General features: G+C 51.4%; 1 protein-coding gene across 2 annotated transcripts in view; it reads left to right on the top strand.

Annotated features, from left to right (window-relative positions):
• Positions 1-12,857, top strand: part of TTC25 (tetratricopeptide repeat domain 25) — a 44,689-nt gene extending 31,832 nt beyond the window's left edge. Inside the window, exons 10-12 of one of the 2 annotated variants that reach the window (XM_033183006.1) lie at positions 614-714; positions 7,779-7,863; positions 11,352-12,857. In XM_033183006.1, the coding sequence (XP_033038897.1) occupies positions 614-714; positions 7,779-7,863; positions 11,352-11,842 (677 nt within the window). In that variant the 3' untranslated portion in view covers positions 11,843-12,857. The remainder of the gene's footprint in view (positions 1-613; positions 715-7,778; positions 7,864-11,351) is intronic. The other variant, XM_033183007.1, reaches the window with a different exon arrangement.
• Positions 12,858-12,960: the final 103 nt, after the last annotated feature.

Raw genomic sequence — 12,960 nt, 5'->3', positions numbered from 1 at the left:
AGTGAGCCGATATCGCACCACTGCACTCCAGCCTGGGCAACCAGAGTGAAACTCTGTCTCAAAAAAAAGAAAAAAAAAATTAGCCGGGTGTGGTGGCACACGCCTGTAATCCCAGCTACTCGGGAGGCTGAGGCAGAAGAATCGCTTGAATCTGGGAGGCAGAGGTTGCAGTAAGCCAACATCGCGCCATTGCACTCCAGCCTGGGCAACAAGAGTGAAACTCTATCTCAAAAAAAAAACAAAAACAAAAGAATTTCCTCTTCCGGAACAATCTAAAGATGGAGCAGGATGCGGTTTTCTCCTCCACTCTAGAGACACATGATGTGTGCACTAGACTGCACCACAGTCCCCTTCTCTAACCAACCCCTTTGAATGACCTGAAACCCAAGGCCCAGGTTCCTCAGCCCTGGTTCTCAGTGGTGACACAGCCCAGGAACACAGTGGAAGGGATGGTGCTGAGCAGCTCAGTGATGCTTCCCTGGGGCCTGGGACGGACTACAGCTCACACAAGCTTCTGATGGGCCCTGGCAGTGCTCGAGCAGCCAGAGGCTCCATCATGCCCCACACATAGTCACACTCTACCTGTGTTGTGCCTTCTCCCCTTGCTCTCCAGTGAAGCTGAGAGACTTCGAGTCAGCCGTGAACAATTTTGAGAAGGCCCTGGAGAGAGCGAAGCTTGTGCATAACAATGAGGCGCAGCAGGCCATCATCAGCGTGAGCCTTTCCACCCGCCGGGCTTCGGGTGTCGGGAGTGGGGTCGGGTGGTCAGGCCTTCAGTTCCCCCTCGGCCTGCTTGGGTGGCCATTCCACAGTCTTTTTTTTTTTTTTTTTTGAGATGGACTCTTGCTCTGTTGCCCAGGTTGGAATGTAATGGCATGATCTTGGCTCATTGCAACCTTCACCTCCCAAGTCCAAGCAATTCTCTTGCCTCAACCTCCCAAGTAGCTGGGATTACAGGTGCATGCCACCAGGCCCGGCTAATTTTTGTATTTTTAGTAGAGGCAGGGTTTCTCCATGTTGGCCAGGCTGGTCTCGAACTCCTGACCTCAGGTGATCCACCTGCCTCGGCCTCCCAAAAGTGCTGGGATTACAGGTGTGAGCGGCTACGTGCGGCCCCACAGCCGTTTATTATCCACCAACTGTAGGACACGCCCTAGATGGGGTGATGGCTTTGAAGTGTCTGCTATTGCCATCAGTTTGTATAGTAACCCAGGACACAGTTTTCTTTGAAAAACAAAAATCAGAAAAAAATTTATTTATTTATTTATTTATTTATTTATATTTATTTACTTATTATTATTATTTTTTTTTTTGAGACAGAGTCTCGCTCTGTCGCCCAGGCTGGAGTGCAGTGGCATGATCTCGGCTCACTGCAAGCTCCGCCTCCTGGGTTCACGTCATTCTCTTGCCTCAGCCTCCCGAGTAGTTGGGACTACAGGCGCCCGTCACCATGCCTGGCTAATATTTTGTATTTTTAGTAGAGACAGGGTTTCGCTGTGTTGTTAGCCAGGATGGTCTTGATCTCCTGACCTCATGATCCGCCCACCTCAGCCTCTCAAAATGCTGGGATTACAGGCATGAGCCACCGTGCCCAGCCCAGAAACAAAAATTTTACAAAATCTATTTACCTCTGCTATGTACTCTGCATGCTGATATTTCCTGTTGCATTCTGTTTTCTTATTTTTTATTTATTTATTTATTTATTATTGAGACAGGGTCTCACTCCTGTTGGCCAGGTCAGAATGCAGTGGCAGTGTTATGGCTCATTGCAGCCTCGACCTCCTGGGTTCAAGTTATCCTCCTGCTTCATTTTAAAGTTTTTTTTGTAGAGATGAGGTCTCACTATGTCTTGAACTGAGCTCAGGCAATCCACCCTCTTCTTCAGCCTCCCAATGTGCTGGGATTACGGGTGTAAACTATGCTTGGCTTTTTTAAATTTAATTTAATTTTATTTTTTTGAGACTGAGTCTCGCCTGTCACCCAGGCTGGAGTGCAATGGTGCGATTTCGGCTCACTGCAACCTCCGCCTCCCAGGTTCAAACGATTCACCTGCCCTCCTGAGTAGCTGGGATTACAGGCGTGCCCCCACCATGCCCAGCTAATTTTTGTATTTTTAGAAGGGATAGGGTTTCACCATGTTGGCCAGGCTGGTCTCAAACTCCTGACCTCAGGTGATCTGCCCACTTCGGCCTTCCAAAGTGATGGGATTACTGGTGTGAGCCACCATGCCCGGCCTTTTTTTTTTTTTTTTTCTTTTTTTAAGTAGAGACAGGGCCAGGCATGGTGGGACCTGGCCTGGGACCCACCCGTGTTGCTGGGTCTCGGTAACATGGCAAAACCCTATCTCTAAAAAATAAAAAAAGTTAGCCAGGCGTGGTGACATACGCCTATAGCTCCAGCCACTTGGAAGGCTGAGGTGGGAAGACCACTCAAGCCTGAGAAGTTGAGGCTGTAACAGGGAGTGATCTCACCCCTGCACTCCAGCCTGGTGACAGAGCAAGACCCTGTCTCTAAATAAATAAATAAATAAATAAGTAGAGATGGAGTCTCAGTATATTGGCCAGGCTAGTCTCAAACTCTTGGCCTCAAATGATTCTCCTGCCTTGGCCTGCCAAAGTGCTGGGATTACAGGCATGGGCCACTGTGCCTAACCTTATTGTCTTATTTTCTTTTTCTTTTTACTTTGTATTTATTTATTTTTTAGACAGTGTCTCTCTGTCACACAGGCTTAGTGCAGTGATGAGATCATAGCTTACTGTAGCCTTGACCTCCTGGGCCGAGGCCATCCTCCCACCTTAGCCTGCCATCTAGATGGACATACAGATGCATGTCACCATGCTGGGGGCTAACTTTTTATTTTTTGTAGACTCAGGGTCTTACTCTGTTACCCAGGCTGCTCTCAAACTCTTGGACTCAAGTGATCCTCCGGCCTTGGGCTTCCAAAGTGCTGGGACTGAGCCACTGTACCCAGCCCTCATTCTCTTTTATCAGCAGTCCTCCAGCGTTTTGGCACAAGGCTCCAGTTTTGTGGAAGACGATTCTTCCATGGGCTGGTAGCGGGGGAAATGGTTTCAGGATGAAACTGTTCCGCCTCAGATCATCAGACATTAGATTCTCATGAGGAGCGTGCATCATAGATCTCACATGTGCAGTTCCCAATAGGGTCTCCCTCCTATGAGAAGCTAATGCCACCACTGATCTGACAGCGTAATGCTCACTTGCCCACCCTCCACTCACCTGCTGTGTGGCCCGGTTCCTAACAGGCCATGGACCAGTCAGTGGCCCAGGGGTTGGGGACCCCTGGTCTAAATTGACGTTAGGACTTGAAGTTTGAAAAATACTACCTCTTCCAGGAGACAAGAAATCTAGTGTGATTTCCTCATTCTCTTGCCTAAACCCTTTATTGCTGCCTAGGTGTCTCTGTTCCTGACTTTTCCTCACAGGGCTAGGAAGGCATTGGGTAAGCTCTCCCCTGTGGGCCTCTGCAGCCTTCCTGCTGGTCAGTCCCCAGCCCCCATCACCTTGCATTCCGGCTCCAGCCAATACCAGCTTCCTGTCTTCTTTTTTTTTTTTTTTTTTGAGGCGGAGTCTCGCTCTGTCGCCCGGACTGGAGTGCAGTGGCCGGATCTCAGCTCACTGCAAGCTCCGCCTCCCGGGTTTACACCATTCTCCTGCCTCAGCCTCCCGAGGAGCTGGGACTACAGGCACCCGCCACCTCGCCCAGCTAGTTTTTGTATTTTTAGTAGAGACGGGGTTTCACCGTGTTAGTCAGGATGGTCTCGATCTCCTGACCCCGTGATCCGCCCATCTCGGCCTCCCAAAGTACTGGGATTACAGGCTTGAGCCACCGCGCCCGGCCTTTCCTGTCTTCTTAAACAGGCTTTCTTTTTTCTTTTCTTTTTCTTTTTCTTTTTCTTTTTTTTTGAGACAAGGTCTTGCTCTGTCACCCAGGCTAGAGTGCAGTGGTGTGACCACAGCTCACTACAGCCTTGATCTCTGGGCTCAAGAGATAAGTATCTGGGACTACAAGTGTGGGCCACCATGCCTGGCTGATATTTTAAAATTTTATTTTTTGTCGAGATGAGGTCTCGCTATATTGCCCAGGCTGGTCTTGAGCTCCTGAGCTCAAGCGATCCTCCTGTCTCAGCCTTTTAAAGTGTTGAGTTTACAGGTATGAGCCACCATACCAGGCCTGAACAGCTTTCTTATGCCTCATAACATATGCTGTTATCTCTGCCTGGAATATTCTAAACTTTCCCTTCCCACCTCCTTCACCTGGCTAACTCCCACTCAACCTTTAGGTTTCAGGTTAGATGTCCCCTCTTCAAGGCGGCCTTCTCTGACCCCTCAGTCTGGGTGAGGAGCCCTCACATCTGGCTTTCACAGCCTCAATATGTCCCCCATCAAAGTCCACATTGTGCACTTGTAATTGCCTAGACTTCCATTGCTCAAGGAGGCAGCTGCTAGCCACGTGTGGCTACTTAGAGTAAAGGTAATTAAAACTAGGCTGGGCGTGGTGGCTTATGCCTGTAATCCCAGCACTTTGGGAGGCCCAGGCGGATGGATCACTTGTCAGGAGTTTGAGACCAGTTGGCCAACATGGTGAAACCCCATCTCTATTAAAAATACAAAAAATTAGCTGGGTATGGTGGCAGGCATCTGTAGTCCCAACTACTTGGGAGGCTGAGGCAGAAGAATCGCTTGAACCTGGAAGGTGGAGGTTGCATGAGCCAAGATCATGCCATTGCACTCCAGCCTAGGCAACAGAGCGGGACTCCATCTCAAAAAAAAAAAGAAAAAAAAAGTAAAATTATCAGTCACACTAGCCACATTTCTTTTTTTTTTTTTTGAGACAGAGTCTCGCTCTGTCACCCAGGCTGGAGTGCAGTGGTGCAATCTCGGCTCACTGCAACCTCCACCCCTCCGGGTTTAAGCAATTCTCTGCCTCAGCCTCCGGAGTAGCTGGGATTACAGGCACGTGCCACCATGCCCAGCTAATTTTTTTGTATTTTTAGTAGAGATGGGGTTTCACCATCTTGGCCAGGCTGGTCTTGAACTCCTGACCTCATGATCCATCTGCCTTGGCCTCCCAAAGTGCTAGGATTACAGGCGTGAGCCACTGCACCCAGCCACACTAGCCACATTTCAAGTCATTAATAGCCACATGTGAGGCCGGGTGTGGTGGCTCATGCTTGTAATCCCAACACTTTGAGGCCGAGGCTGGTGGATCACAAGGTCAGGAGATTACCATCCTGGCCAACATTGTCTGTACTAAAAATACAAAAAATTAGGTGTGATGGCACACACCTGTAGTCCCAGCTACTTGAGAGGCTGAAGCAGGAGAATCGCTTGAACCTGAGAGGTAGAGGTTGCTGTGAACCAAGATCTTGCCACTGCACTCCAGCCTGGGCGACAGAGCAAGGCTCTGTCTCAAAAAAAAAAAAAAAAAAACCAGCCACTGTGGCCTATGGGTGCTACGTAATACAGATCTAGAATATTCCCATTGTCACAGAAATTTCTGTTGAATAGTGCTGGCCTGGCCTAGACTGTGTCAGGAGGCAGAGACCAGAGGAGAAACTTGGAGGTGCTCTGGGCTCCCCCACCCCACCCACTCCCAGTGCATCCAGGTAGACAGACGCACAAGCTCAGTAAAGTCTGCACACTGACCTCACAGGTGCACACTCACCCAGGCCTCTTCCTCTCGCTGCTGACCAGACAGTTTCCCTAAGCCCTTCCCATAGCCAAATTCCAGAGCACCACTGGCACGTAGCTGGACCCCAGGAAGTATCTGCTGGAGTGAAATAAATGAGGTCCCTGTCCTCGGGGAGCTTGTGCCATGATTGAAAGAAACCAGACTGCATAACTTGTGGGCAGCAAAGGGGCATGGCCTCAGGGACCAGCCTGGGGTCTGTAGGCACTGGGCAAAGGGAGCAGGGACCCTGAGAAGTGAAGGCTCAGGACACTCCCAGTTGGAGGAAGACCTCATGCTGTGCTCTGAAGGACTAGGATAGCAGAGCTGGCCAGGCCGAGGAGGTGCAAGTGCACTGAAGACGTGGGAGGCCAGCGCTGAGGGCCAGTGGCCGGCAGAAGAGAGATCCTGGCCTGGGTCCAAGAGCTTGGGGGTTCCCGATGGCGGGGGTGGGGTGACAAAGCCCCAGACAGCCCACCAGCCTGGACTTGAAGGGCTGTGGACAGCAGAGAAGTGACCGGATCCCCTCTGTCTTTTGGGAGGCAGGTTCATGGTGAGCTGTTTGTGAGGACTGTGGTGAGGCTAACACTGCCCTCTCAGGGTGGAGCAATCATACCCAAAAGACCCCAGCAGGCGCAGTCTATCCTCTGCCACCACACGGCCCAGGGGAGCCCAGGCCTAGCACATTGTCGTCCTCATTGTATATGCCATGTCCCCAGCTCTGGCTTCCAGGCAAAGAGCACCCACCTCACTGCAGCCCTGCCAGATGTGCCATGCGCCACATACTTCCGTGTGATCACCCTGCAGACAGAGAGCATGGCCGTTCAGTTCAGGAAATATTCACTGAATGTAGATTGGCTCCAGGCTGCCAAGCCCAAAGGTGTACAGCCATGCTCCTGGCCCACAAGAAGATTACAGTAAAAGGCCAGACACAGTGGCTCACACCTTACATCCCAGCACTTTGGGAGGCTGAGGGTGGGAGGATCACTTGGGTCCAGGAGTTCTAGACTAGCCTGGGCATCACAGGAAGACCCTGTCTCTTAAAAACAAACAAACAAACAAAAAAAAAGCTACTCAGGAGGCTGAGGCAGGAGAATGGCTTGAACCCGGGAGGCGGAGCTTGCAGTGAGCAGAGATGGCGCCACTGCACTCCAGCCTGGGCGACAGAGTGAGACTTGGTCTCAAAAAAACACACAAAGCACAAACCCTGGTTCATGACCAGCGCCATAGGGGACTAGGGGAATTCAGGGTGAGAGATCCTCCGCTGGGAGGCAGAGCTGGAGGCTTTCCAGCAAGGAGGATTTGAGGTCACCTTGAAGGCTAGGCAGTGGTTTTGAAGGGTTAGGGGGAGAGAAAAGGTCCCTGTGACCCTCAGTGACTCCTCATGGGACCAGGCCCCTGACCCCTCACCCTCCTGGATTGGCAATTCCAGGTAGGAAGGTTCACAGTGGGAGGGAGGTGGGGGGTGAGCAGACCAACATCACAAGAAAGAGTGTGTCCAGGCCCTGGAGCTGCTCGGGAGACACTACCACGTGTAGCTGGTGTTCTGTCAGTGCTAGCCACGGGCCTGCTATGAGCAAGAAGGCAAGACCTGCCCTCCAGAGGCTCACAGGCCGAGCTCCAGGCCTCTATGGATCGCACACTCGAGTTGGGGAAACTGCAGACATCCTGGAAGGCCCTTCTGAAGGCAGTCCTGTCCCCTTGGTGTGTTTCTGGGGCCCTTCAGTGCTGGCTTGCTGAGTGCTTGCAGGTTTGGATTGTCTTTTTGCATTGACTGAAGCTAAAAGCAGCTTTAGGTGGTTTATCTAAAGGTAGAAATGAGTAGATAGACACAACTCCAATACATGCCTAAGCCCAAGAGAAACGTGTTTGAATGACTCGCAGTCATGTATCTCTCAGACACAAGTTGGTGTGGATCATTCTGAATCGGTGTAGATTAACCTGAGGGTAGGGGTCATCGGAGGGGCCAGAGGGAAACCGAGGGTGGCAGGTTCCCACTAGAGCCCTGCCTTCTGGGATTGATCTGGATGGGGAAAATTAATGGTATAGGTGCCAAACACAGGGGTTAAGCTCCCTCTACCATCCACAGGCCTTGGACGATGCCAACAAGGGTATCATCGGAGAACTGAGGAAAACCAACTACATGGAGAATCTCAAAGAAAAGAGTGATGGAGGTGAGTTCCTGAACTCTGAAAAGGCAACTTCAGCATTCTCCCTCTGCTTTCTCTTCCTCTAGTCCGAGACACACGTGACAGCAGCTCCCCCGTCTGGGGGCTTGGCACTGCCCACCATGGATTCTGATTTCAGTGCCACCAGCAGCCCTAGCCTATCTCTGGGGCAGTAGAGGGCGAGGATTCAGGCCACCATGGGCTGGACTGTCTGACCCCAGAGCGCACTCATTTCTCTCTTCAATTGATTCATCAAGTATGTGTTGAGCACTTGTCATGTACGTGGAAGGTGTTAGATTCTGGGGAGACAGAGGCACATCCCTGCCCTGGAGGAGCCCATGGCCCTTTGGGCAAGGCTGACCAGTGGAGTTGTCAGCTGCTGGGCTCCTGCACGCAGGTGCTACACCGAGGTGGAGGTGTGCTGCCATGAGGGTGCATGCAACGGGACGCGGGCTCCTCTGGGGAGGCAGAGGAGTCTTCGACGAGGAAGAATTATCTACCTCCAACTCCAAAAGATGCCCAGGAGTTTTCCAGGAGACAGGTGGGAGAAGAAAGGCATTTCCAGCAGGGCCAAAGGCACAGAGACAGAATAACAGCAGGAGCTACCCTTCGGGGGCTCTTACTGAGTGCCAGGCACTGGGTTCAGCACCACACAGGAGTGATCTTGTTGGTCTTTACCCCGCTAGGAGGTGTAGGTGCTATGGGGGGAAAGGGAGGCTGAGTGAGGTGAGTGCTCTGTCAGAGTCGTGTAGCTAGGGAGGGGTGACTTGGGGCCCCACTATCCCCACCTACGGTGCTGCTCTCGGGCCAGCAGTGTGATGGGCAGGTGCAGAGGGGGACGAGGTGCAGAGGCTGCCTGGCAGCTGTGCCTTACCACATTCTTTCTCACAAGGTCTCCAGGGAGTAAAGAGACCTTTGGCCCCTGCCTTTGGGCTCTCCTTTTCTGCAGGGAGGGAGTGAGGGAAGGAGAAGCAGAAGATGGCTGAGCAGCCCTACCCCACTGGAGAGGGGCCTAGAGGAGCAGGGGTGTTAAGCACAGTAGCCGACCCCCGTTCATGCTTCCTGCAGGCCAGGCATTCTTCCAAAGGCTCGGTGCGCATGGACTCATCCTATCCGTATCCGTTGAGGAACACTATGAAGGAAGTGTTATTAGCTTGACTTTTTTTTTTTTTTTTTGAGACGGAGTCTCGCTCTGTCGCCCAGGCTGGAGTGCAGTGGCCGGATCTCAGCTCACTGCAAGCTCCGCCTCCCGGCTTTACGCCATTCTCTCGCCTCAGCCTCCCGAGTAGCTGGGACTACAGGCGCCCGCCATCTCGCCCGGCTAATTTTTTGTATTTTTTTAGTAGAGACGGGGTGTCACAGTGTTAGCCAGGATGGTCTCGATCTCCTGACCTCGTGATCCGCCCGTCTCGGCCTCCCAAAGTGCTGGGATTACAGGCTTGAGCCACCGCGCCCAGCCTAGCTTGACTTTATGGAGGACATGGAGGCAGAGGGGTTAGAGGCTACGGTGGTTTTCAGTCTTGGGCGATCTGCTCTAGAACCCATGTGTCGGCCCGTGCCACACTGTTTCTAGTGACACAGACAGCCTTTTCCTGCCCCAGTCTTCGGAGCTCTGACTCCAGCCAGACTGGTGAACAGAGCCGGGGCTGGGGGCCTGGAAGGACACAGCCCAGTGCAGATTCTTGGCTGCAGCCCTCCAGGCTGCAAGGCTGAAATCCTCTCTGGTCCAGGTAGGGCAGCGGGAGGTTTCTGGGCACCTGAGCAGCCAGATGACAGCCCTGTATTATCCAGCACCTGTTCTGTGGTGGCTGGACCCCCTCAGAGGGGCTCTGTCTCCGCCCCCACATGCCCTTTGAGCTGCTCTGAGAAGCCACAGGAGCAACAGCTGTGGAGAGAGACTCTGCGGGGAAGCAGCCAACACCCCAGTCTCCCTGCCCTGGCCTGCGTCCTTGTGCCTGGAGAACTGCCGGGCACTTCCCTCTCAGAACAGCAGGTGGCAGCATTGCATCTGTTTTCACCTCCAAAGTGCTGTGATCCCTGAGACCCAGACCCTCTGCAGACACCTCAGTAACTAGTGGTTGCCAGGAGAAGAATGTAAGGGAGATGCAGAAGGGGATGTAACTTTTCTCCATAACTGATTAAAAAAAAAATTTAGGAGCAAGGATCCCTTTGCTTGTAAAATAACTCGTCAGCTGAACTTTTTTGTTAGCAGCCTATATCTTTATAGGAAACCTACCTTTTTCCCTGTGTTTTTTCCTATATTTTCATAGGAAACCTCCCAACAAATAATGAATGTGCTTCCCAGGGACAAAGAGCAAGTGTCAGAATGAAGATGCTGGAGAAAACCCTTCTGTCGTTTACCAGCACCTATGCTATTTCTTGTAGAGAAAAGAGAAGGTGCTCTGGGGTCAGACTGTCCTGGGTTCAAATTCTGTCTCTGCTATTTCTTACTTGCAGTGTGACCATTGTGTGATTTTTCTTTTTTTTGAAACGGAGCCTTGTTCTGTCATCCAGGCTGGAGTGCAGTGGTGCAATCTTGGCTCACTGCAACCTCCACCTCGGCCTCCCGAAGTGCTGGGATTACAGGCGTGAGCCACTGCGGCTTTTTTTTTTTTTTTTGGAAACAGAGTCTCCCTCTGTTGGCCAGTTTGGAGTGCAGTGCTGCGATCTCGGCTCACTATAACCTCTGCCTCCTAGGTTCAAGTGATTCTCCTGCCTCAGCCTCCTGAGTAGCTGGGACTACAGGCACATGCCACCACACCCAGCTTATTTTTGTATTTTTAGTAGAGACACGGTTTCACCTTGTTGGCCTCCCACCCGCCTCGGCCTCCCAAAGTGTTGGGATTACAGGCATGAGCCATGCCGCCCGGCTGTGTAATTTCTTTCCTATCAGTCTCAGGTCCCTTGACTGCAAACTCAAATCAACGACATTTTCCTGATGTCCGGATGGGATAAGCTATACAGCCCTCACGTGATGCGCAGGACGGAGCTGGGCTTAGTAAATGATGGTTCCCTCTCTGCTTTTGGAAAGGTGTGCTGTCAACACCAATTTAAAAAGCTGGCAAAAACAGTCATTCTCAGGGCCTTTCTTTCATCTGCCTCTCAAAAGCACAGGCCTCCACAGAGATGAACAGTTTCTTTCTTTTTTTCTTTTCCTTTTTTTGGAGACAGGTCTCACTCTATCACCCAGGCTGGAGTACAGTGGCTCGATTTTGGCTCACCGCAGCTCCAACCTCCTGGGCTCAAGCGATTCTTCTGCCTCAGCCTCCAGATAGCTGGGACTACAGGCGCCAACCATCATGGCTGGCTAATTTTTGTATTTTTAGTACAGACAGGGTCTCACTGTGTCGCCCAGGCTGGTCTGGAACTCCTGGCCTCAAGGGATCTGCCTGCCTCAGCCTCCCGAAGTGCTGAGATTACAGGCGTGAGCCACCGCACCCGGCCTGACATGAACAAACTTTTATCTTTCTTCCCACTTTTCTCTTATTTTTCAGAAGCTTTACTGTATGAAGATAGAATAACAGCAACAGAGAAGGACATGAGGAGAGTGAGAGATGAGCCCGAGAAGGTGGTGAAGCAGTGGGACCATATTGAGGATGAGAAAGAGACGGATGAGGACGATGAGGCTTTTGGGGGAGCTCTGCAGAGCACAGCAAGCAGAAAGCAGAGTGTGGAAGCAGGAAAAGCCAGAAGCGATTTGGGAGAAGTTGCCAAGGGCCTGTCAGGAGAATTAGGCACAAGATCAGGAGAAACAGGCAGGAAACTACTAGAAGCTGGCAGAAGAGAGTCAAGAGAAATTTATAGGAGGCCTTCAGGAGAATTAGACCAAAGACTCTCAGGAGAGTTCAGCAGACAGGAACCAGAAGAACTAAATAAAATTTCAGAAGTGGGCAGAAGAGAGCCAGAAGAACTGGGAAAAACACAATTTGGGGAAATAGGAGAAATGAAAAAAACAGAAAATGAGATGGAAAAGGAGTATGAATGAAGACAGCGGTAGGGATGAGGATCAGGAAGTTAGTGTTCAGAAGGATAACGGGATCTTATTAAACTGGATTTTCAAGCAATTTATCTGTAATAGGAAAAATGAGGGTTTTACTTCTGCTGCTTTCTGTCACTATTTTGCCATTAAATAGGTGTCTTTCACTCTTGCAAACCCTGAGTCTGTCACTTTGTCTCCTCACCCCTGCCCATTCTTGGAAGAGCCTCGTGGAGAGAAAGGTGCCAAGAAGAAAGGGTTTCAGGAGGGTGAAGATACAGGAGCTTTAGGGAACGAGAAGTCACAGGGAGGAGGAGAGGGGAAGGCCTGGGAGGAGAGGTGCTTCCCAGACACCCCTGACTGACTGAGTCCTTCCAGTGCGCAGGACACTGGGGAGGCTTTATGGATGGAACAATGGTGGGGTGGCCCCAGCTAGCACAGGCAGGGGAATGCCCCAAGCCAGAGCTAAGCGAATGCTGGGACTGAGGCCAAAGATAGGGGAGTGGCCTGGGAGGGCGGACAGATTCCACCTCTGACACCTCTGGGTGGCACAATCAGGTAAATCAGGCTCTCCAAGCTGGCTTCTCTGAACAATGGGATACCTGTCTCAGGAGTTGCTGTGAGGACTGAGGGCTTAGCACATCACTTGGTACAAGAAACTCAAAAATCCAACGGAGCTCTCAGTGGTTTCACAGAGGTGGTGGCAGCTGAGCATCTGGCCTCAGAGGATGTTAGGATTTCACTCCGTTACTCATCTGTCCCTTTGGCCATTGCCATCCTAGTCTGTCTCCACAACTTCTAGAAGGAAAGGTCGGGGCTGAGACTGACTTTCGGCTGGCACAGGGTCCGGACGAGGTCAGTGAGGCATTTCAGATGCAGAGTTTACCGGGATGCCAGCAAATCGCATAATGCTTTAATCCAATGTGGTTTAAAAAAAAGTTTTTAATTAATGCAAAAGTCCATGATGAATAAAATATCAAAAATTAAAGATAGGATCCAACCTTGCACGACCCTGCTTCACTCACTTCCTGCTAATCCACGGGACCGGGGAGGGTGACTGAGTTACCCCTCAACACACAGAAGGTAGCGGCCGTCCAGCTTGCAGGCGCAGTGAGTGGGTGCGCGTG

This window comes from Trachypithecus francoisi, unplaced genomic scaffold (assembly GCF_009764315.1).
Source record: "Trachypithecus francoisi isolate TF-2019V2 unplaced genomic scaffold, Tfra_2.0 Lachesis_group20, whole genome shotgun sequence".
Lineage (NCBI taxonomy): Eukaryota > Metazoa > Chordata > Mammalia > Primates > Cercopithecidae > Trachypithecus > Trachypithecus francoisi.
Note: the sequence above shows the minus strand (reverse complement) of the source record. Positions and strands in the feature narration are given on the sequence as shown.